This window comes from Camponotus floridanus, unplaced genomic scaffold (genome assembly GCF_003227725.1).
Source record: "Camponotus floridanus strain SB8 unplaced genomic scaffold, Cflo_v7.5 scaffold28, whole genome shotgun sequence".
Classification (NCBI taxonomy): Eukaryota; Metazoa; Arthropoda; class Insecta; order Hymenoptera; family Formicidae; genus Camponotus; species Camponotus floridanus.
Window position 1 is genome coordinate 841610 of NW_020229414.1, and position 24861 is coordinate 866470.

General features: G+C 34.3%; 3 protein-coding genes across 3 annotated transcripts in view; 1 reads left to right on the top strand and 2 right to left on the bottom strand.

Annotated features, from left to right (window-relative positions):
- Nucleotides 1-21390, bottom strand: part of LOC105249831 (WW domain-binding protein 4) — a 33392-nt gene extending 12002 nt beyond the window's left edge. Inside the window, exon 1 of the mRNA XM_011255580.3 lies at nucleotides 21034-21390. Coding sequence (XP_011253882.1) covers nucleotides 21034-21035 — 2 coding nt within the window. The 5' untranslated portion in view covers nucleotides 21036-21390. The remainder of the gene's footprint in view (nucleotides 1-21033) is intronic.
- On the bottom strand, nucleotides 5152-11166 carry LOC105249830 (calmodulin-lysine N-methyltransferase). Its single transcript, XM_011255579.3, has 2 exons — nucleotides 10149-11166; nucleotides 5152-6430 (listed from the first exon to the last, which is right to left on the bottom strand). The coding sequence occupies exons 1-2, from the start codon at nucleotides 10797-10799 to the stop codon at nucleotides 6071-6073; spliced, it is 1011 nt and encodes a 336-aa protein (XP_011253881.1). The 5' UTR covers nucleotides 10800-11166; the 3' UTR covers nucleotides 5152-6070.
- Nucleotides 21391-22779: 1389 nt separating the features above from the next.
- On the top strand, nucleotides 22780-24431 carry LOC105249829 (post-GPI attachment to proteins factor 2). Its single transcript, XM_011255577.3, has 4 exons — nucleotides 22780-23310; nucleotides 23574-23820; nucleotides 23985-24197; nucleotides 24268-24431. The coding sequence occupies exons 1-4, from the start codon at nucleotides 23119-23121 to the stop codon at nucleotides 24393-24395; spliced, it is 780 nt and encodes a 259-aa protein (XP_011253879.1). The 5' UTR covers nucleotides 22780-23118; the 3' UTR covers nucleotides 24396-24431.
- The last annotated feature ends 430 nt before the right edge of the window (nucleotides 24432-24861 follow it).

Sequence of the window (24861 nt, forward strand, 5' to 3'; positions counted from 1 at the left end):
AGCTTGTAATTTTTATTATTAAGAGAAAGAATCAAAAGTTTTGATAAAGCAAACTTCTCCGACGCGAAAAAGAAAATATATGAACCGACGTGCACTTGGCTCCTTTTATATAAAGGCCAATTAGTCTCGGCTGCGAGACGAAACAAAGACGGCCGTAAAATAATCGTCAGCCGCTCGTCGAAGGGCCATGCCGCGTTATTTCTGGAGTATTGCTCGATGCTGCGTTTATACATGTTACACGGGCGTTTAAATGGGGGTTCGATGTCGAAATAAATATTATTAACACGTGGCGGACACGTTATATCACGCCGTACAATTCCGCTAGTTTTCGTCTTCTTCCGATACCGTGGAAAATATGAAAATCCGCGATCGTTTTATTTGCCTGCCGCAACAAACGTTTTGAATCCATTAGCGCCCGTTTTACGAATAAATATTGGCGTTGCTTGCTGCCAACCATGAAAACTATTTTTGATCAATTTCAGATACATAAGCACTTGGAAAAAACACGGATACTCCAATTATTTGAAACAGTTAACAGCAACGATAAATGATACTTCTAACTGTTAAAAATTAATCTTAGAAGTACTATTTAAAATATTTTTATTAAAATTATTAAAATTATATAAATAAAGAGAAAGGGAAAGAGAATTTATTTTGCGGTAAAGCTATTTAAAAAAATTGATTAAATGAAAGTAATCTTTAATTTAATTCCATGTTTGATAAAGCGTATCTTAAATTCAGATTATCATATAAAAATATGATATAAAATAAAGAGATTTATCATTAAATCTCTATTTTTACGGGAAAAATACAATATAAGATACAGGCCGACCTAACAGTGTATGAGCTTCGTAAAATAAATATATAAAGTCGTAGACGTGGCCGTTACTTTGGTCGAATCTGTCGGCCGTAAAGCAACCGAACGGTTGTTTAACATTGCACTGTCAAGCGCGAAGATACCAGCGGGAAAGTCTTGTGGAGAGAAATTTATGTTGGAAATTATGCGGAGGATGCGAATGCGCGACGATTGCTGCAAACTTGAGTTTATATTATTTGCATCGCGTCATGTAAAAAAAAAAAGAAATCTTGATCGTCGTTGTGTGTCTAATAAAACGGTCCTCTTAACGAGCTCGCGACGGAGTCGTTGCAGTTTCCCTATAGACATTTTGACCTCCTTACAGAGATCTCTTCGCGAGATATCCCATTTCGCACGTTAATAATCCTCACGTTATTACGTTTCACACCTCTAGCTTCAAATTTTCTGATGATATCTTAGCTATTTAATGAATCGAGGCTACGGCGCGTAAAAGATGAAAACTACTGTTTCAACAAAACACGATTTCACGAGCCAACATTCTTCTTGAATAAATTTAATTTATAAAGCGTACAGATTACATGATTATGTATATATGAAAACTATTATTTTTTATTTTAATTTAATATTATTATTATTTTAATTTAATATTATTTATTTTTAATTTATTATTATTATTATTTTATTTTAATTTATTATTATTATTATTATTATTTTATTTTAATTTATTATTATTATTATTATTTTATTATTATTATTATTATTTTAATTTAATATTATTTATTTTTAATTTATTATTTTAATTTAATATTATTTGTCAACAGCACACACGCTATTATTATTCAATTATTATTCGAAGAAAAGCAATTATTTAGTTATTCCGAAACTGATTTTTCCGCGCGCGTGGCTTGATCTATAAATCTTCTCTTATGGAGAATGTTCACGAGTAATATTTAATTCGAATTCTTTCGCGCTAAATTAATATCAATAACGTGATAATTGAAATATTCGTTCCGTTTTAATTAAAGATTCATTTTACAATAATTAAATAATCGCTGTCGTTAAATGCGAGATTAAATATAACGAACGTTGACTGACGATAGATTAATACATTCCGGGGTTTTTGGCGAAGGTGTGCTTGTACAAGAAGCTCTTTAAAGTTCAATCCCGATCAGCTGTTTCCTTTGTTGCGCGATGCACTTGGGCAACGAGTGCACTTACGGACTTTAAAATCTCGTATATAGCCCGGCTAAAAATCTATTCTCAGCAGCGTGAAAGCCACTTCTATGTGGACGCAATGGAAATTTACTTACCGCAATCGATCAACTCGCATGCACGCACACGCTTATGTTAGTTACAGTGATTTTAATGAGGCCGCGCGGACGGGAAAAGTATCTAATTATATAAACGAATCGCTGACGCGTGTTCTCCCTTTTTATAGCTCTACCATGGCGGTGAAGATAATTACGAATGCTGTAAGCGTGGCAACATGAAGCGTCCTAAAAATAGCGTGCATCGGCCCTAAAACCTTGTGTCGCGATCAGTCATTCATCAGTGGATTGAATATCAGTCACCTGACAACAGCGTCTTAATCGCACTCACTAGGTATCGATAATGATGCGCCTTATCAATTGGCATCTGTTTTGAGAGACATTTAAATGAAATAACACGTCGAAATATGTGCATACTTTTAAAGGATATGTGACTTTATATCGCAGATATAGTCGTCACGAGGAGAAGTTGTGTTTGTTTAAAGATATCTCTTCTCGTGTCTGACAACTGTTAATATAGACTAAAATAAACAGTAAACGTACAAGATATAATTTGACGAGACAACCCTGCGTAATTTCAGTTGATTTCCCCGAATCTAGAACGACTGAATTTATAACTTTATGTCGCACATTGCGCGAAATAACATGTAGTTAAGTTAAAGCGAAATATAACACACGTAACATATCTCGCAGATGATAAAATAAACTGGCGGGCGATATTATTTTCGAGATGTTTTTAAGATTGATTTTGCTTTTCTGGGCAATTTATATTTCGCTGTATCATTCGTTACACTAAACGCAGTTGCTAATCGCAATCATGTATCAAGGTTTCCATTTTTAGATTTCAGCAATCAGATGTAATCTTCAGATGAGATCGAACCTGTACATTGAGATCTTTGTATTTTTTGACGAAATTAATAATCGTACGATTATATTTAATCCAGAATTTTTTTTCAATTATTAATCCACGCTTTATTTCATCGATCTGAAATTTTATTATAATTAATTGTATTTATTATAATTAATTGTTATTTATATTGTATGTTTATTTATATAATTGAGATCTTTGTATCTTTTGACGAAATTAATAATCGTACGATTGTGTTATATTTAATCCAGAAATTTTCTTTCAATTATTAATCCACGCTTTATTTCATCAATCTGGAATTTTATTATAATTAATTAATTGTTATTTATTGTATATAATTAATTATCCGATACTTTGAATTTAATTAAAGATCTCTTAATTATAGATTGAAAAAACGTGCAGAAAATGCAATTTATATTTATATTTAATTTTAAATACCGCCACTAAATATTTTTACTCTGATATATGGAAAATATTCTTTGCTCGAGTGTGCTGACTAGTAACTCTTGAAAATTCGATCTATTATTGGACATCTTGTTTTATTCTGGGATGCCTGACACGTTACATAAATCGCAACGTAAATTGTCAACATAAAGACAAAACTATAGACTGAAAACGTGCGCCTTTTGGAAACTTCTTAGAGACACCTGACTCAATTTAACTTGACGTTAGAAATCAAGCAGAGACAAACCCAGGCAAAGATTGCGTCAGGTTTCTGGCAAGGGAGGAAGAGAAGACGGATACTTGCGTACATAAGTCGATTACATAGACAGAATCGAGACGAGCAAATATAGCTATTACGCGACAGACGGAGGAAGACAGGATGTTCGAACGTTGAACGTTAAACAGTATTATTTATTCTGACATGATCACGTCGTTGTAGATTTGTCAATGGCATTTTTAGCGTCACGCGACGCAAACATAACGTGACGATTGTATTATCTTTGTAAGTCACGAGAAAAAAACGCGGCATTTTAAGTGAAGATAATTTATTACTGGCAAGATTCTTTCGTATGCACATGTACACAAATGGCTTTCTCCCGGACTACGAAAGATTCAATAAATTCCTCATCTAATTACGTAGATTAACAATTCTAAAAAAAGATCGGTTATAGCACTTTTAATCTCGGATTGTTGGAAAAAGACGATCGGACGTTAGAAAAGAAATTATCGTTTTTTTTTCATGAAATTAGCCTTTTATTTTAGCGATGTAATAATTTAATTGCTTCTATTAATTACAATTCCGTCTTTACACGAATAGAGAGAGATTTTATGGATACCTAAGACTATGTAAGGAGGTACGTAGAATGGAAGTTTGGCATTTCTATTGACTAGATTTTTAACTATACATACGTATGGATTTTTTTGGTCCTTTGAGGTAAAATGTGTTTAGAACGCGCGATACTTAAGAAATACTCGACAATTATTTTGTCGTAAAGTTATACGTATCAGAATCTCTTAATAAATATATAAATAAATAAATCATCGCACACAATATACAATGTAAACAAGACAAAATAAGATTAGCTCTTTTGCAAGTCTCCTTAAATTTATCCTGCAATTATGTCTCGATTATAACAATTTAATATCTATGTCCATAATAACAAGCATAACAAATAATATTTTATTTAATAATATTTTATTTGGATTCAGCGTCTCTATCGCTGAATCGCAATCGTCATTATTATACCTCTGCCCAGCTTTACTATATTTTTGGACCCAAATAGCGTTAATTCTTAATTGTTACTTTTTTCATTATCCAAGAGTACGGAAATGTCTTTTAGCGCAATTAATAGAATAAACTGTGGAAACGATACAATTCAATTGTATCTAAACACTATTCAGTTTCGCACGATTGGTCCTTTCAACTGCAAAAAACGAGGAACTCGACAAGTATCTCGAACCATTTATTTAGGATTGAAATCTTAATCAATGATTGATGAAATTGCCGATATTATCGCATTATCGTATTATAAATAGCATTCTAATGACGAGTCCAAAACTCGTTTTTCCGGTAATCCTACTCTCAATTCGATATAAAATCAGGTACTTCTAAAAAGAGTCCTCCCTATTAAGAGCCATATTTTAATCCCGGATGGGAGAAGAATATTATAATATATAATAGATGGTATGATCTACCTTGAAATCTTTGTAATTTATAAATATATCTTATTGTTAAAAGATTAATATATGCCGATATAATATCCCTGATATTATTTAATCTTCGGTCACTTTGACCAATCTGAGACTCTATTTTATAATATAATATAATATCTCCATCGCCCAATATATGCTACGATATTAATATATTTGAAAGATAATCTGAAATATCTAAATTTTTCTCACTGAACAATATTGAGTTATTCGAAAATTTTCAATTTGCCATTGGCACTCATTTCCTGTTTCTCTTTTCTGATACATATATTACGTGTAAAATGATAAAAGTCTTACTCCCCACGAGAATATTGCGGATCTCGCAATATTCTGGATTAATTTAAAGCGAAGGATTATAGTTCATTATATCACACGGCGCATAATTTGGCGCAAACACATCCGTGTATCCTATATAAAATATTTTAAATAGAAATATCTCTGCTAAATTAATTACGTGCGATTGAGTGCGAATAAATAAATCAGATGTTAAAAGCACAAATACCATTTTAATATATTTGTACTTCCAGCTATACGCATTTATCCATAAACTATCGGATATCTACCGCAAACACTCGGTTAATTAACGAGGGGCAGATCGGGCATGTTCATGCTCGATTCTCGCACGGGAAAGTCTTCCTTGCAGAACTTTCCCGATAACGGCGACGATTCGTACCAGCGGAAGATCGATCCGCGAGTGCATGCGAGCACTAAACGTTTCATCAGATGACTAATAAAAAACCGGCCTTGACATTGCCGGACAACATGGAGGCAGTCTTATGTGCATCTTTACGTCCCATTATATGGCAAATGTCTCCTATTTCCTCGCTCGATGTACTCGATCTTTTCGCTTAATTCTACGCGCGCGAGCAAAGTCCGTATAAAAAAAAACACGTTGACGCATTTTCACTCCTCGCCGAGGCTTCCGTCCGGCTGGTTGTCCTCGTCGTCGTCGATCGAGCTCGATCATCCGGGCGGCGTCTTCTTCTGCTTCGTGAGCTCTAGTAACACCGGATAGTGCAGATCCGGGCAGTATTCCGGATTGTTTTCCAGCAGCTCCAGATGCCGGGACCATACCGTGTCGTCGTACAGTTCCGTCTGTCGCGCTATGAAACCGCGTTTGATCGACGCCTCGGCAAATTTCTGGAATGTCGTCCCGCGTCTGGGTGCCATCACCAGAGCGATCCCGTCGTCGGCCAGCCAGCCGTAGATCGTCTCCACGAGGTCCAATCGAGTGTCGTCGAAGAAGAGGCAGTCTGCACTCAGAATCACGTCGTAAAGACCCAGTGGCAATCGATCATCCTCGTCGCTGTCGACTGTCCGCGTCTACATCGAAAAATCACAATCGGGAATCCAGATTTCAATCCGGCGTTAGGAATGAGATGGCATCGCTACGCGTATTCGGGAATGTCGATTCGAATCGACGGACGAGTATCGCTTCCATAGAAATCGAGTGAAATTTGAAGAGCAAAATTCGCCTCGTACATTTGTAAAGTACTTGCAAAAAGAGTTTGACACAACTCGCGGGAAATTGGAAACTTTTTATTAATGTAAGATGGCTCGAATTAAACTTATAATTATTTCCCGTGGCGAATAAAAAACGATTATAAAGAAATACAATAAGCTTTCAAAACTTTAAAAATAAATTCTTTTTTAATAATCCCTAATATCTTTAAAATCGAAAAAGTTATAATTATAAAAATCATTATTTCTTACAATCCAAAGATAGTATTCTAGTTATCTAAAATATTGTGAAAAAGAATAACGTGTTTTATTTGGAACGGAGCAATCTACTGTACAAAACATGCTTCGCGTAAAGGATGATTTAAAGAGAAGAGATATATACATTTCTGAAAAATATATATAAAACTTATCCGCGATATTTTATATGATTTTATCTCGATAATAAAGTAATTAAATTCGCCAATAAAATAACAAAAAAATCAAATTAATCAAATGAATCGAGTTAAACCGTATCTTTAATAAACAAATTGAAAAGAAAAAGATTAGAGGAACTGTCAGGAACGTTGAAAAAAACATTTAATCGTTAGGTTTTTCAGATAAATTCAAAGATAATTTTCACGTAGATAGACGAGTGTATGTGTATATGTGTGCGAAGGCGAATATCCGTTTTTGCAATTAATCTTAGTCAATCGTTCGAACAATCTTCGATTTTGTCTCGCTGCACGATCTCGATCGAACGGAAATTTTCCACGAAAAAGATTGCGCGGAACTTTACGATCTGCCGGAAGAACGCAGAGGCTACATTATGGAGGCTACCGGAAATGGAGCTAAGGTTTAGCCGGAAATGTCCGAATGGTGCGTCCGTATATCCCGGGTATTACAATGATCACGCGGGGATTCTACACTCCCATGTGGATATATTTATAACGAGAGAGGAGGATACACATGTACAAAAAACATTTTCTACCACCTATTTATCTCTTTTTATCTTTTTACACACATATGCAACATAAAAGTATAATAAAGAGCAATATTGAAACAGTACCATAAATATCTCGTATGAAAAATACATTGAAAAAAATAAACATCATATAATATTGAATATTTGCAAAAAGATTTTTTGTTATAATAAATAAAAAAATTAATTTAATATTTCAAATAGTTTTATCCAAGATGAATTAAATATTTGGACTTGTATTAGGTTTATGTCAGATTCTCTTTCTATATATATATTTCCGAAGATATGCCTGTGACAGGCATATTATAAATGGTACCATGACATTTCGAACATACAGCGAGAGCACGTGTCTTCGTTACGTGACCCTGTGACCCTAGCACGTGCTTCACGAAACATATTTTATTCATACAATATCTACACGATATATTTCGCAGATGTCGTAAGTTAAAAATTATTATTCCGACTTATCATTTTGCCAAACTGATACAATTTCTCTCGTATCTTTAAACTTTCCCGATTTGTAGAGCGAGCTTTTGCGCGTTCCGCGAAAATAACAGACTCGTCGTCGCAAATCGCTTTCACCATCAATTCTAGAATCGCGATTCCCGATTTCTTTACGGTATAAGGTTTCAATTTTTCCATTCATCGGCTCGCGATGACCGCGATGACTCATTGATCGTGGCAACGAGTAGCATAGGATGTGCAATCGCGAAACCAGGCGTGTCGACGGTTAGCGAACTCTTCGTCATCGTCCTCATCACTGATGCGAATCACGTCGGACTTGGGAGTTTACGAGACGCGTTATTCGATCGCTGGAGTCGACGGACCCTACTGAATTCTCGGCCGCGATTAACAAAGTTGACCCTTGCAAATCCCAATGTCACTTACACAGATCCTCGGAACTCGTACAAATGCGGGCGCTTAATGTTTTTTGAATTTCCATGATACATTCGCAAAATCCATTACATGTTACTGGGAATTTGAAAGATCGAAAACAAAGTATGCGTTTTATAAAAAAATTTCGACACGTCATATATTTTTATATATTTTTATATATATATTTTTTTTAATCATAATTTGCGATAATTATTGACTTATTTTCTATCTCAAATCCGATGTAATTTATTCTCGGATTATAATTTACGATAATTATTAATTTATTCTCTCGTTGTAATTTATGATGATTATTAATTTAGTCTCTTGGTTAATAACACGACTGTAGTTTTATTTAATGTAAATTCTAATATAGACATAGGCTTGCGTTACGTAACGTAAAAACTGAAAAAAATACCCTTTTCATTAATATCCTCAATATTTAATTTCCGGCCTCTTTGTGACCGCACGTGCCAATGCTGCAGTATTCTTGTCAAGTTTCAATATCGCTCCGATGTTGCTTTGAGAATATGCTTTTTCCACATGTATTACGCGTTCGCGGCCCTCTGTTCACAGAAATCTGATGAAATACGGCTTATCGAAAAGCGATGGGAACACGTTTCATATCGAGAAAATAAAAATGTTAAATTAATATGTATTTATGATACTACAAAAAAAAAATATCGCGCTACCATCTACGATCAGAAGAAATAGAAGAGGTAAAATCGATAAAAGAAGAAAGTTTTATAGCTACATAAATTACCGAACTTGTCGGAATAATTCAGGGAACGATCTACGACCTATCGAGTACTTCCTCGACGTAAAGTTTGAAAATTATTCGCAATGCAGTTCTCATCGATTCTCGCCCATTCGCCGATCTCGCGATCTAAGAGCGCTATTTTAATCGCGCTCTCACATTGAGAAAAATCGTTTGATTGTACCAACAAGACGTATATGATTGAAGGCTTTGGTTAAATCAAACAAAAATTTCTAGTTATCATGATAAGGCTCAATTTTTTTATAACTAGAATGTTTAATAGATTTTACTATAAGAATTTGGTATTTTCTGGTTGGATCTATAAAATTTCTTGTTACATTAATTTCTTTGCTTGCTTCTTAACTCGTATTCAATATTTACCATGAAATGTATCACTGAAAAAATTGTATTCTCAACTTAAGAATATGCCACTTATCTTTAAGAATACATACTAAAGATAAGTGACATATTCTTAAGTTGAGAGTACAATTTTTTCAGTGATATAAAGAACTAGTTTTAACATTAAATCCAAAGTATATTTTTTTTTCTTACGAGCAGTAGTGTCAGAAAGAGGACGCTAGCTCTCTGATTGTGTGTTTGAGCTGCATCCTCTTCTTGCATCACTGTTTATCAGTTATTTCTAACAAACTGAATTTAAAATAATTTATTCAATAATCTGGATTGAATTTATCCAATAATCTCGTTGAAATTCGGAATATTAAACAGACTTTTGAGATTAGATGGAAAAAATTTTAGACTCCTTGATGCTGGCGAGTTTAATATTATTAACCAGAAAATTGGTAAATTGAACAGGAAGAAATTAATCAGATTCATCTGGCAATTCCTACAAGAATTCTGGTTCGTCCATTTTCCAACAGACATACTGATTGAATCTAGAATTCTAATTAATGCAACCAGATTTTTTCTCAGTGCAATTTCGAAGAAATCCCAGACCGACTCGAGGAAGCGATATCTCGCAATTGGACATTCACCTTAAGACGGTTGCCATTGACCGCCTGTCTGAGGGCCCTGGCAGCCCGGGCCCACTGCACGACGCCGCACTCCACCAGATGCGTCATGTCATTCCTGGCGACGATGCAACGCACGTTGTCGACGCTGGTCACGTTGCCGTCCGTCAGCGTCACCGCGCTGGGATTGCAATACTTGGCGGCGAGCACGCCGGCGAGGCAGCTCATGCCGCCGCCGAGTTCGAGGACGCTACGGTTGCGGCAGAGGCCGCGGTTCCTCAGCAGGTAGTAGGCCAGACACTCCTCGGACGGCCACACGCAGACGTTGCCGGTGTTGTTGAAGCCGATCAGCTCGCTCGCGGTGAAGCACTTGCTTATTCGGCGTATCTGCACGTCGTACGACCGGCCGTCCAGCCGGGTCGAGTACTCGCACCAGCTGGACTCGCCGTCCGTTGGCGCGTTCACCAACGGCGCGCATTTGAGTAAACCGAAGCTGGTGAACCTCCTCACCGATACCTCCTCGTCGGACTCGTTGCCGATCGGCTCCGGCGAACCTGTCAGTGCCCTGGCGAGGATGCGCCATCGGCGCTGAGCGCGAGTGCTCTTCTTGGAGCTGCGAGCGTCGTTGGTCTCGATCGAGGGTGCCTCTCGACGGGGCAAAATCTCCTGCGACATGTCGCAGGATCGGTAGCATCGATCGAAATCCGATAACGTCCACCTTTCCGATTTTTCTCGATATTACTCGTATATCCTGGATTATCTCTTTAATTTTGCCGGAGACGAAAAACTTTAACTTGCTCTCGACTCTCACTTTCGCTGCTGCGAACTCGTGGGGGGCACGTGGGTGCCTCCTTATCGCTTGTCAACGGCTTGTCGATTCGGAGTCGAACGGAATCGGCGCCGTCGTCCTTCTTCCCGAGACCGGTCCAGACACATATCTCCCCTCGGAAACAGTGGTTCGCCCCGGGGGCGGGCGGCTCTCGCCCGGCAAGGACGGGGATGGACGAAGGGACGGGCCAAGACTAAAAGCACCAAGTCAAGTTCTAACTCGCGCCACGCGGACGACGAGCGTTCTCCACGAGCGTTGGCTCGGCGCCTGCGCGGCTTCTCTTTCTTTCTCCTTCTCTCTCTCTCTCTCTCTCTCTTGCGGCTTCACGCCGGTCCACCTTTCGCACCGTTCGGCGTCTCTTCGCGGACGTTCCCCGGCGTCGGGTCCCCCGCGCTTTCGTAAAGATCTTCTGGCGCGCTGTCGCTCGAGCCGCCGCGTGATTCCAAATTAGCCCGAGCTTATCCGAGAAGCTCAATGGCTAATCAGAGTCAACAGCGAATCTGTATAATCTGCAGAAACGTTTTGGCGTACGGCAAAATTCGGAGCTTCTCGAGGGGAGAATCGCGATGGGTTACACGCTGACGTTCGATAGATTTATTTCGTTCGATCAAACGAGCTATCCCATAAAAATAACGTAAAACGTTATCGCTCGCGCTTTTATTGCACGGAAGAAATTATTAATTCTGTTTGACTGCAAACAGCACTTATCGTTTTGTCGTTTCATTAATGATGCAGGAAGAAGAAGCGAGAGCACAAGACGGATAAATAAGCGAGGAACGATAGGAAGATAATAAATCAGCGATAAAAATAGAAACAATACGCGGTTTATCATTTTTCTCGCGCGTATCAGATTTTATTATTTTTATATCCTATTAGAGTAATAATGATGTTTGCAGTTGGCACGTGTTCAATGTTTTATCATTATTTCTTCCGCTGTCGGCTCTCTCGTATGTTATAAGTCTAGTTATTTTCTATTTTTATGATGCACCTTGTTTCGTCAAACTACGAGTGCCATAACTTCTCGATAACGGAATGCCAGAACAGCATTGAATATTCGACAGGTGTTCCAGTTTTACCAAGTTTTAACGATGCGTGGGCTTCTGATAACAAACGTATACGAGCCATAATCCATCCGCTTTAAATTTTCCTTGACAGTTTATAATTGGTTTTATATCTTATAGCTTTAATCAATTTTTTTGTACGCACGTTGATTGATTGACTTCGTTTTTATTTTTCCCCTCGATTCCAACACGAAATATTGCTTTACCTCTGGATATATTGAATATACTATTATAATAAAAATACAAAAAAAAGGAGAGAGGGAAAAGGAGGGGGAACCGATATTAAATACCCCGTTATAATATTCAGCTGGCTTATCCGAGCGTATCATATGCCTGATTCCAACATCAGTAACTGATGGTCGCTTTTCGTGTCGTGCCAAGGCGCAAACACATTAAACTGTCACTAAATTAATGTTTAAATGTTGGCCAAAGTTTCCCGACGAACGACAAAAGTCACATTTAATTGCTCTTTATTTGTTTACGCAATTTTATGCTTCGGATAATCGCTAGCTCCATCGAAAGCAGAATATTGAAATGTTATTTTCATTGTTGATCATATGCACAGTTCAATATTAATCATGTAAATGTATGATAAAGAATATATACATAAGTAATTTTTATTTATTTTCGAGTTTAAAGAAATAAAATGATGTTATTCCGCATTTGATATCACGCAATCATATCAACATAGAATTTATTCTATCGCACGTGAATAATTTATTAAGTAAACTCAATGTGTGTATGTGTGTGTACTATCTAAAATCTAAAATATCCAATTTAAACAATTCATTGTTCAGTTAAAAGCAACAATTGGAAACACACACATTATATATTTATAAATATCTTCTACAATAATTCAGTATTTCGACTGAAAGTAACGAATGTCATATAAAATTCAAATCATATAAAATGTAAATAATATACGAATATATGTTTCATTTATCGCGCTTTGACTCATTGTCAGAACCTTAATTTCGGTTAAGGTACGATGTAAAATGTAACAAATCATTAGCGTGAATCATTAAATTCTCATTACCTGTGTATATCTTTATAATTACCGAAAATATTTAAATGTTTTTCATCATTCAATGGATTAGATTTCAGGAGAAAGTTTACACAGAATATTCGATAATTCTTTACTCGGTGACAAAATTTGGAGGTACGCCAAAATTATGACAGCCGAAACATATGAGCATAAGTATGAACATGTGCGCATAAAAAAGCAACATTTTATTCGTAATACTAATGTTAATTTATGCAAATATATAATCTAAATATAAATATGTAATCTAAATATAAATACCATGAATATTTACTTTGGTTAGAATATAAAAATCGCGTGGAATTCTAGATTTTTAATTATCTTTAAACAGTACGTGTTGCGCGAGATTACTATAAAAAATTGCACCTTCATTACGAATAAATTCACGTGTAATCAACAGTTAGATTTTTCGTTTCATATGGACCTTGCTAATATGAGCGAAATTCAATTTCCTCGGAAATATATTGCTAGGGATAAGCCTCGAAAATTGGTTTTACCGTTGCTTGCTCAAGTTCCGAATTATTTGTACATTCGCGCTGCACTAGATGTTTTTCCTTTATGTGGCAATTATATATAGCATTATATCGTACGTCTTATAAATACATAAAGCAATAGCATTATATCGTATGTCTTATAAATGCATAAAATTATTGATGATGAAAAAAACTCCAGTTTCATCGAAGTAAACATGGGAGAGAATCGTGAAGACGATACCAAAAGAAGCACTAAATGTATGTCTACGGTCTTTCGCATCTTCGCTATATTATCGCAGATGGCTCGGATTTCTAGGTCCATTAGAGATTTATACGCTGAAGCACGCGTCAAACGTCAAATGTCGGTAACTTGCTTAGTTGATCCACACGTCCACTAAGCCCTCACATGTCTACTTTAAAAGTCAACTTTTCAATTATTTGCGCAACTCTCTGGAATTCGCTATATTTATATATATCTTGGAGAGATATTGATCCCCCCGATGTTCCCTATCGTGGCGCGTCGAATCGGTCCTGTCATAATTATAGCGAAATTTAATTTTCAGCGGTCAATGACACCGTTCCAAACGAACTCGTACGTGGAAACAGCCGACATAATCATATTTTATTTATACGGTTTATTTATGCGAGAAACTTGTACATTATAGAACTGAAAAATAAGCTTTTAACATTTTCCATAAAAGAAACGCTTAATATTTTTAATCACAAGAAAATAAGTGATAGGAAATTAATTATGAAAAATTAAAAATCTAATAATTCATTGGTTATAAATTTAATTATTTATAACATTGATAAATATACTCATATTTATACAATAGCATAGATATATTGACTGGATATTTATTTTGTAAATTTCATAGACTGTACATTACTAAAAAATTGGACTCATGTTCTTCATAAATATCTAGATATGTATAAAATAAATAAATTAATAAAATTGCTTTGATATTCCAAAAAATTACCGGAAATTCTCAAGAGACAGAAGCACATAAATATTAAATATTTCGATTTTTCACTTTCAAAGTTAAAGGATGCAACGGTGGAGTTTATCGCGAGATACAATATTTCATATTGGAATTCGAAACGTATAATCCCGCGCAAATTCAATTTTATTAAAGGTCGTGATCTCTTCGCGGAGCTCCCGCGGTTTCCGCACGCGTATCTCCTGCGGCGCTTATGCAACTGCACCGAGGCTGCGGGCACGTACGTGTGCTATCTACTTTATATTGTTTGACACAAATAGGATCCAGTCGTACTGGTACTCGTGGTTTCCGTTCCCCGTGTGAAGCCGATAGCCTCTAGGCGACAAATATATATCTTTCTTCGGTTTCCGTGACTCGAGAATAGAAATTTGCATTATTTATTTCACTCTTAACACTTAATATATTTCATTATATTTTATATTGTATCGTGGGAATGTGTGTTTACATATTTTTCATTATTAAATATATTAAAACGCGCCTGGCGACAACAGAAAGATAATATAATAACATATCATATGATGTATTATTTAAAGCGAAATAGGGAAGAATTTTTATAAATAGAATTTTCAAGTATAAAGAAAGCGTGTTCATATATGTTAATTTTAATGAACCCTTCACTCTTTCTCTTTCTTTATATCTTTGTAAATATATGTGTGCGCGATTAAACCTCCTTTTTTTCTGTTGCTCTATAACGCGTACTCGAAATATTTCATCTCCAGCATTCGCGCCATGTGCGACTGACATAAGATGCGCAGCGGCGATACTATTACTTGTATCTATGCAAATGTGCTTTCGGAGAGAAGACGCGGACACAGACAAGCGCATGAAGTCTGGCGCGATTCGATTTAACAGAGTCGGCAATCAAAATCGTGAGCGCTGAGAGTCGAGAAATCGATACGCATCAAGCATTAACGGTTTATACAGAATCGATTTTTATGATGAAAATAATATGCACGTAAATCTACGAGAGCTTAAAAAGAGGATATTATTATGGATATAAAAAGCAATTAAGGATACATTATGTATCAAAGATACATTATGTATTAATTAAAGAGACATTATGATATTATGTTTTTAAATAATTCATTATTTGTGTATATGTATATATATTTTAACTGTAGAATACTTGGTAGAATATATTCTTATTTAATAAAGAAAAATGTTTTTAAATTTTGAAAGTATAAGTTATAAAAAACTCATGTAAAATTCATGAAAAAAATAATGTAGTACAGACAATAATTCTGTGTCGTAAAATCTTTTAATTAACCTAATTAAAATATAATTTACTCGTGTATATAGGCAAAAATTTTTTTCTTTGAAAAATACTAAATTAATATAATAAATATTTGTAATCATATTCGATATTAAATATTCATGTAAATTTGATTATCTTTATATTTGTAATATAAAGACAAGATTTACGGCAGTACAACTCACTAGAGTTGTGTAGGCAATAATACAGTCGTATAATCTGCAAAAGACATCTGCAGAAGACGTGCAGACCTGCAGATCCGCCAAATTGTACGGAAATTGTTTCGTTCGATAATCACGAAAAATCGCAGACTACAAATACAAATAAAAAAGGATCAAATATCTAAAATTATATTGCATTTAATTTCATTTAATTCTTATTTTTACACGCACAATACCGATATATATATATATAAATTTTTAAGGAATGCAAATTGTTGATAAATGTAATAAAAAAATGAATTCAATTCGTTGAGATTAAATAAAATTAAAATAAGTTTACTTTAAATTATAAATTTTGCTTAATCTAAAATTTAATTTAAATTCCGACGCTTTACTGACTTTCGCTAATTATGAGCAAAAACTAATTATAAGCAGTTTAAAATTCTTCAAAAAATATATGCTTCTTATATAAATATTTGTATATTTGTTGTGTATATATATATACACACATATATATATATATATATATATATATATATATACAGAGAGAGAGAGAGAAGCTTCTACATTTTTATTTGAGAAAAGTCAATTTCAAATTGATCAATAAATTTATAATTTATAGTAAAAATTATATATGGTAATTTTACACGCCCTATAATTTTATATAAGTATATAAGTTTATAAAAATGCCCTATAATTTTATATAAGTATATAAGTTTATAAAAATGAAGATAGGAATTTATGCGAGTGTCTAGCAGAAACAAAGCTGAGAAAAATTGGAAAAAGTCAGCGGGAAGAAAAGTCGCTAGGAGAGAAGAAGGGAAAAGGGGAAATGAAGACAAGCTGTCGCAATGTAGACGCGGTAAAGCGGTATTGCGGCGTTTCTCTGGCAAGGGTAGCGACGCAATGCGTCTAGGCGTCTCGGGTCAGGAAAGTTACGTGACGACGTGAACGACGTCAGCGACGTCCGAAGGAGGAGAGACGTCGCCGTCGGGGAGGCACGTCTTTTCCTTTCGGGCTTCGCTGACAATCCCGCATGGAAGCAAAAGCGGCTCTGTTGGCCAATGACGAGTGCCAAATGCCCCACATTCGCTTATTAAGGACAGGAGCAGATACGATGTGGCGGACAATGGAGCCGCTATCGCCGTCAAGAACGGTGCATCCTTCTGTGCAACTCGACACAGTTACAGATGCAGTTGTGACAGATGCACACGGGACGTTCGAATTTAATGGATGACCGATACTATTCGATATTTCGTACAAAAGCGATATTCGTACAGTAACCAAGAACATAAATCCGTACGAGAAATTTTTAAGGAATGCAAATAGATAAATGTAATAAAAAAATGAATTCAATTTTTTTCTTTTCGTTGAGATTAAATAAAATTAAAATAAATTTACTTTAAATTATAAATTTACTTTAAATTACTATAAATTTTGCTTAATCTAAAGTTGAATTTAAATTTCGACGCTCTTTACTGGATTTCGCTAATTATGAGCAAAAACTAATTATAAGCAGTTTAAAATTCTTTGAAAAAATATATGCTTTTTATATAAATATTTGTATACTTGTTCAAGACACGCCACGTGTACACTTTATAACGGAAAAAGCTTCGCTTAGATAGTCAAACGATTCTAATTTCGGTATATCGTTAGCATGTGGCTTTATTGCGATAGGGTGCCGAGTTTACGCACGTGAGAATCGACGAGATAACACGCCCATGCCACTCGTGTCAAGGAAGTTTGTATTTTTAGCAGATACGGATTATGCGACTGTAAACTGAAGACACAGTAAACGGCATAGTAATGTGAATAAGATATCGTATGTGTATTTGTGTAATGAATAAAATAAAAAATTCAGACAAAACACAACAATCGAAAGAGAAATTGCTTCCCGAAATAGTCCTCCTCAAGAATTCTACTGCGAAGTTCTATTCCAAAAGAGTTGATAAAACAACCTCAAAGAGAAACGGACGCGGATCAATGAACGAACTTTGATTCTACTATCTACAATTACAGATTTAGAATTCAATAAAATTAATCGAAATATATCAGTAAAGAAACTAAAAATATAAATGAAAAAAAGATTATTGAAAAAGGAGTAATTATTGTGTGCCAAAAATTTAATTAAAATAATTATAAAAGTTAGAAAAAAATATATATATAAAAATATAAAAAGCAAATTTAAAAAGAAAACAGAGAAAGCGGCTAATATAAACAGGAATAAGACAATTTTAATGCCAAGACGAATTGTCCGATCAATACGTGTCTATAGTCTGTCGTACACGCGTAATAATTATACGCTAAAGGAATGTCGCGGATAGATATACAGTCGAATATGGAGTCGTGGAGGTGGAAATCGCATTATGCAAAATACACCTAAGCCGTATGTACACGCGACGATGTCTGGAAACTTTTCCCCTGTCACGGATTCGCGCACGTGGAACAGGAATAGTGATTCGCTTCACGAGAATCACATAATGTGGCAAGCCCACCGTTATCAGCTAGGCCCAGATAGTCACATTATGCGTCTATTAAGCTGGAACAGTCTCGAATGAAACTTATACAGCACAATCGAATGAAATTTATATATAAATTTAGCGCTCTTTTATTGCTAATAACAATATCAACACAATCGAATGAAACTTATATGTAAATTTAGCACTCTTTTATTGCTAATTAGTTGCTCTATTCCCGATTTTTTTACTCCACTTTTAAATTCCAAAAATCATCCCAAAAAATTGCCCCATATTAAAAAAGTATTATGAAATTGAGAATTAATCAGATATCTCGATCGATAACATTTCAATGACTTTGCTGCTCGTCATCTTTAATGAATTCGATTTTATTGTTCCACGTTTGAGTTTTAAAAAAATTGATCCGAACGAGTGACTGTGCCAGCTTAATAAATGTTTCTTTGCCAGATTCTGTATTTTTACTCACTTTCTTTATTTTTTTGCTTGCTTCTGTAGTTACACTCATTTTCTTTATTTTCTCTCGTTTGATCTCGTATTTTTTCTTAACTTTTCTTTGCCTGCTGTTATATTTTCTCCAAATGAATCGGAAAAAAAGAATAATTATCTGGCAAAGAAACATTTATTAAGCTGACACAACCACTCATTCGGATCGATTTTTTTAAAACTCAAACGTGGAGCAATAAAATCGAATTCATTAAAAATGACGAGCAACAAAATTGAATCATTGAAACGTTATCGATCGAGATATCTGATTAATTCTCAATTTCATAATACTTTTTTAATATGAAGTAACTTTTTAGGGTGGTTTTTGGAGTTTAAAAGTAGAGCAAAAAAATCGGAAATAGAACAACTAATTAACAACAAATTAGGATTTAAAAAAGTATATCGGTTTTTTGTTTTTTAAATTTTTTTTAGTGGCTGTGCTTTAATTTAAAGCATAGCACAGCTACTATTTTTTCCGAATCGGCTGAAGCAACAAAATCGGGAATAGATCAACAAATTAGCAATAAAAGAGCACTAAATTTATATATAAGTTTTATTCGATTGTGCTGAAGTGGCTATGCTAGCTTAATAGATGTATGTTATGCTATGATAGCTGCGGTAAGTAAATGTGATACGTAATTACATTGACGTTGCGGCAATAAACACGGCCAGGACTATTACTAATTATACGAGTGAGCGTTTCTTTTACGTAGTAAAATAATATTTTAACAAATATTACGTATTATAACGTAAAAATAAATTACCGGGGAGATACATAAATTTTATTAATGTACCATGTGTTACGTGACACGTTCCGTTTTAATTCGCTGCGAGCTCGCCAAATGATGCGAAAAGCGAATTTGCCTATGCAAGCTGAGACGTAAGTCGAAACGACGATGAAAACACGCGAAACATAATGCTCACATTTCGCAACATAATTCTCTAGGAATAAGCGGAACAGCTAAACAAAAATCTCCTATCAATTTTTAACAATTTTCTAAATTTATCTTTTTTTAAACAATTTTTTTAAACAATTTTTTTAGATACACGTAATTATGTAGTTATCTATTTCTTTTATAATATCGATAAATGGTTTTAGACCGTTAACAGCAGATAATTGAATTTCCCTGCAGATACGCGAGAAAGGATATAATTACATCTTCTCTCTTCCAACATAATTACTGAACACGTAATTTATATTAGAGAACAGGGATACGTGTAACAAAAATCAATTACATATACGTTATATTTTGCCAAATTTGTACAATGTAATATAGAAAAGTTTACGATTACTATTACGATTACCATTACTATTACTATTACTATTACTATTACGATTACTATTACCGGAAAAAAATTATACACATTCTAATAATAAATAATATTTCATATCAACTATTCCGATGAAATAATTATGACATATAATATGAAAATACTAGTTTTGCATTTTTCTTTCAATTTAAAGCATTTTCATTTAAACGAATGTATTTTTCGAGGCATTTTAAGGAATGTATTTTTCGATGCATTCCCTATGAAAGGATTTTACAGAAAAGACGAGATATCAGAACATGCATGACATCGACGCTTATTGTAAAATCAAGTGCCGTTTATGCACGTTATAGAGATGCTATAAATGAGAACGTTTCGTCGTATCAGCTATTGCGCCAAATAGCTTAAGATAAGAAATAAAATCTCTCGATATAAAAATACATCTTACATTATTTAATATTTCTCTCTTAATTCAACATTGAAAGATATAGAGATTTTGATGTTGTGCACGCAAGAAAATTAGTGTAAACAATTAATTGTAAACAAATATATTACTCTTTCTTCAATTAATTTAATGTATTATTTTTTCTCTATCTAATTAATTTTTAATGTATTATTTTCTTCTCTATCTATAATTAATTTTTTTAATGATGACAATATATAATAATTTTTATAATTTTTAATAATTCATATAATAATTTATTAATTATATAATCTATAATTATGTACAAATCTTTACAACACTGCGAAATCTCTATATATTTATTTAATTATAAACTCAAGTAGCATTCGAATCTAAAGTTGAGGTTAACACGAAATTGTCCAGGATAGAAAGACAAGATAAAAAATTGCGTTACTCACATTTTCGAATCCCTGCCGACGATATTTCACGGATGTTTTATGGACGATGGCTCGATCCGGAGCATTAATCTTCATTCATCACTTTTCCAGAGGAAGGAAAGACACAAAACACTTGTTACATTTAACGCGTACCTAACCTCGCAGCTTTAGAAGGGCTTTCTCCACGTTTCTCACCGACTCTCGCTCTTCGACTATCACTATCACGAGTTACAAATGATATAACGCGATCGATTCCGATTCGTATGACGTAAATTGTAGCATGTAAATATATTTCGTGCAACACAAAATAATACAACGCACATTGACTTCCGCGAAACCCGACGCGACCGATTGCGATGTTAACTGTCACGTTTGACACAATGGCGCCATCTCTCGCCGAGACGAAATGTGTATTAGGCATGACATATAAAAAGTATATAGATGTAAATACATATATATATATTATGCCATTCTTTATCGCGACTTATTTCACGCGAATAAAGAGCGAAATATTTCTTTGTAAATAAACTCGTCATCTCGATTATAAGTTAGTTAATTAAATTAAATAATGCGAAATGATATTCATTAATTATCAGAGAATAATTCCGTGATTTTATTTAATGTAATCGCGTCTCGAAAATTAATGTGTAACACATATAAATATATGGAACGCGAGATATCGCTGCTTACCTGTTGAAATGTCACCGCACGAATGACAACATGTGTGACCGCGCATAAACAATGTCATAAATAATACGTCGCCGATTTTATACGCAGTCGAAAATTATTAAAATGTAATTTCAATTATACGACTTGCTCACCAATTAAATGCGAGATTTAGAACCGATCCGTGCGCGCTCGTGTCCCGCTGACGTTTCGTTAACGACTACGAAACGACGTCGGCAACTTCACGTTGATTATTTAAAACATGACGATGTGGGCAATTTGAAAATCACAAACGAAATATATAATATCTCGCATGCACAATACATTTGAAATAAATAAAAACGCAACATTGAATATTTATTATTTAATAGTAAATATTCAATGTTGCGGTTTTATTTATTACGTTTTGATTATTCATAATTTTATTCCATTGTATATATTAAAGAAAAAGATTGCATTTCGATGCATATTGCTTGTATCTATGTTATTATACATCTGTGGCGTGTTGGTATTTTTCAATTTAAGAATATAAGAGAATACATCGAAAAATTTTTATGGACTCCGTGTAATAAATATTAAAGAAGGGAATATAACTATGATAGAATAAAGCCTAATCAAAACGCTTCTTTAATGTATTTTGACTAGTTCTTGCCTTTTTATTTCCTTCTTCTTTAATTGACAATATAAATCTTCTCATAGGTAAATAAGATATATGTAATATTTAAATAAACTAAATATCGAGCTATAATATATATACATATATATATATATGTTATATAAATATATTATAAATTATATATGTTATATAAATATATTATAAATTATATATAATTATATTATTAATTACATATTATAAATATATAATATAATATACATATATCAATAACATAACGAAAGCTTGATGGAAGAATTTATATAAATTATTATATAAATTATCAATTCAGAATTTACATAAATTATTATTATAATTTCGAGAAGGAGGGGAAATATATACGGGAAAATATATATGTATATATTTAACGCGTGAAAAAAAAACATGGAAATCCTTCGAGGACCGTGGGACGTCGCTTTGAATTTTTGCTCGCGACGAGCGACGAGCCATCTCGCGCGCAGGACCGGGAAGAAATTCGTCGCAAACGGCGTTGCGGTAACGGCAATGCGTCGAATTCGGGCTCTCGCGTTCGATCAATTCGGTGACCTAACCTCACACGGGCGCGTGCAATGCCGTTTCATTTATCATCGTGCGAGACCGCGACTTGCGTTCCTCGCGAACGGGATGCGAATCGCGCGTCCGCACCGCGGTTCTTACGTGTATACGTCCAAGGGAGCACGGGAGGAGCGCGCTACGCTAGTGTTGACGTATCGACGCATCAACCTTGTTATTGCGTGCCTCGCGTTATGACGTAGAGTGACTGCGGACGGCAGGGAGTCCAATATATCATGAGTAAACTTAGATTAGGGTCAGATTATATCCCCCTAACGTCGGAGGAGGACATGTCGAAGATCCGCGTCGTCGTACCGTTTTCCAAGGTGGCATGGCTCACCGTGTCACTGCCGTTCCTGGCGTTCGTCTTTTGCGTCGCCTGGTCGGTCCTGCATAATTTCGAGCACGCTACTTCCACTCACTGTCAGGTACGGTTATTGCGCGAAGCACTAATATGACTGGCCTTTTCGTATGGATCATGGCCGAGTTATCTTTCGCACTTTTGCATAATTGTATTTTTTACGATAAGCTTCTAGCACGTGGCATACCTTATTTCAACGTTTTCTCAAGTGTGGAGAAAACTTAATAGCGTTAATTATGAGATTTAGAACATGCAAGTAATAATATCGTTGATTCGCAGAATTATATGCATAAGAAATAATTTTGCCTTCCTAATATGTAATTTTTATAGGTGTACAATTTTTTACCGTCTGTCTCGGCGGCCATCGGTCATTACAGGCCTCAAAGAGACGTATGGAAAACTGCCATAGCACTGCAAGCGACAGTGAGAATTATAGTGTTCATGATGTATTATCGTTACTATAGAGAACATGTTTATATCTGGGCACGACACTTGAGCAATGTTGCGCTTGTTATGTATACCGTTGAAAATACATCTCTCGTAACGTTGAGCTTTTGGACTTCCGATGAGAATTACAGTATGTAAAGTGAACATAAGAATTTGCATCGATGTGCATACGAATATTTATACGTATTATGCATTGATAAATATATATATATACGAATATTTATCCGTATGCATATGAGTATTTATACATATTATGTAATGATTAATATATATATATACTTATTTTTCTTACAGCGTTTCATAAAATGTCTTTCATAATGTTTTTGATAACATCTTTTATACACATGTTCCTAGCGTATTATATTATGAGGAATTGCCTGAATGTTGCAAAAGACTTTCATGATACTTCTTTGAAATGGAAGTGGAGATCAATGATGTTGAATGTATTTTCTATATTCATAGCATGTTACTTCTTTTATAGGCACAATAAGTATTGTGAACCTTTTGGTAAGGCAATATTAATTGATATTAATTCTTATTATCTTATGTGAAAAGTCACGCTATATATAAATTTCAGTATATTCTATGTTTGCTTTGAGCGAATATGGAGTTGTGATCTCAAATATGGGATATCATCTAACTGCAGCATTGGATTTTGCCACGACACGTTTTATGATATCAGGAAATAGGCTCAGAATTATCTAAAATCTTTTGATTCACAATTTATAATTATAGTATTATTATATATATATTTGAATTTTATTGTATATTATTGTACATATTCTTAAAACTTAAAGTCTTCATATTATTCTCAACTTCCATATTAGAAAATTATTTCTTAGATAATTTACATCAGAGGAAATATATTAACTATAGCTCCTTTTTAGTGTGATTGCATTGCAAGTATTAATATTAGAATTGCATTGCAAGTATTAATATTAGAAATTTCTTATAATGCTTTAGATAAAATGGAGGAAATACAACAAACACAAAATCTTGTATATTTGCTCCTTTTTGTTATTATCTTTTATGGCAACTTTTATTCTTTAGATATTTATCACAGTGTATATAAACAGCTGTATACAAAGAAATATATATATATATATATATATATATATATATATATGTACATATATTATATGGGAAATAATCTTTTTAACTATATATAATA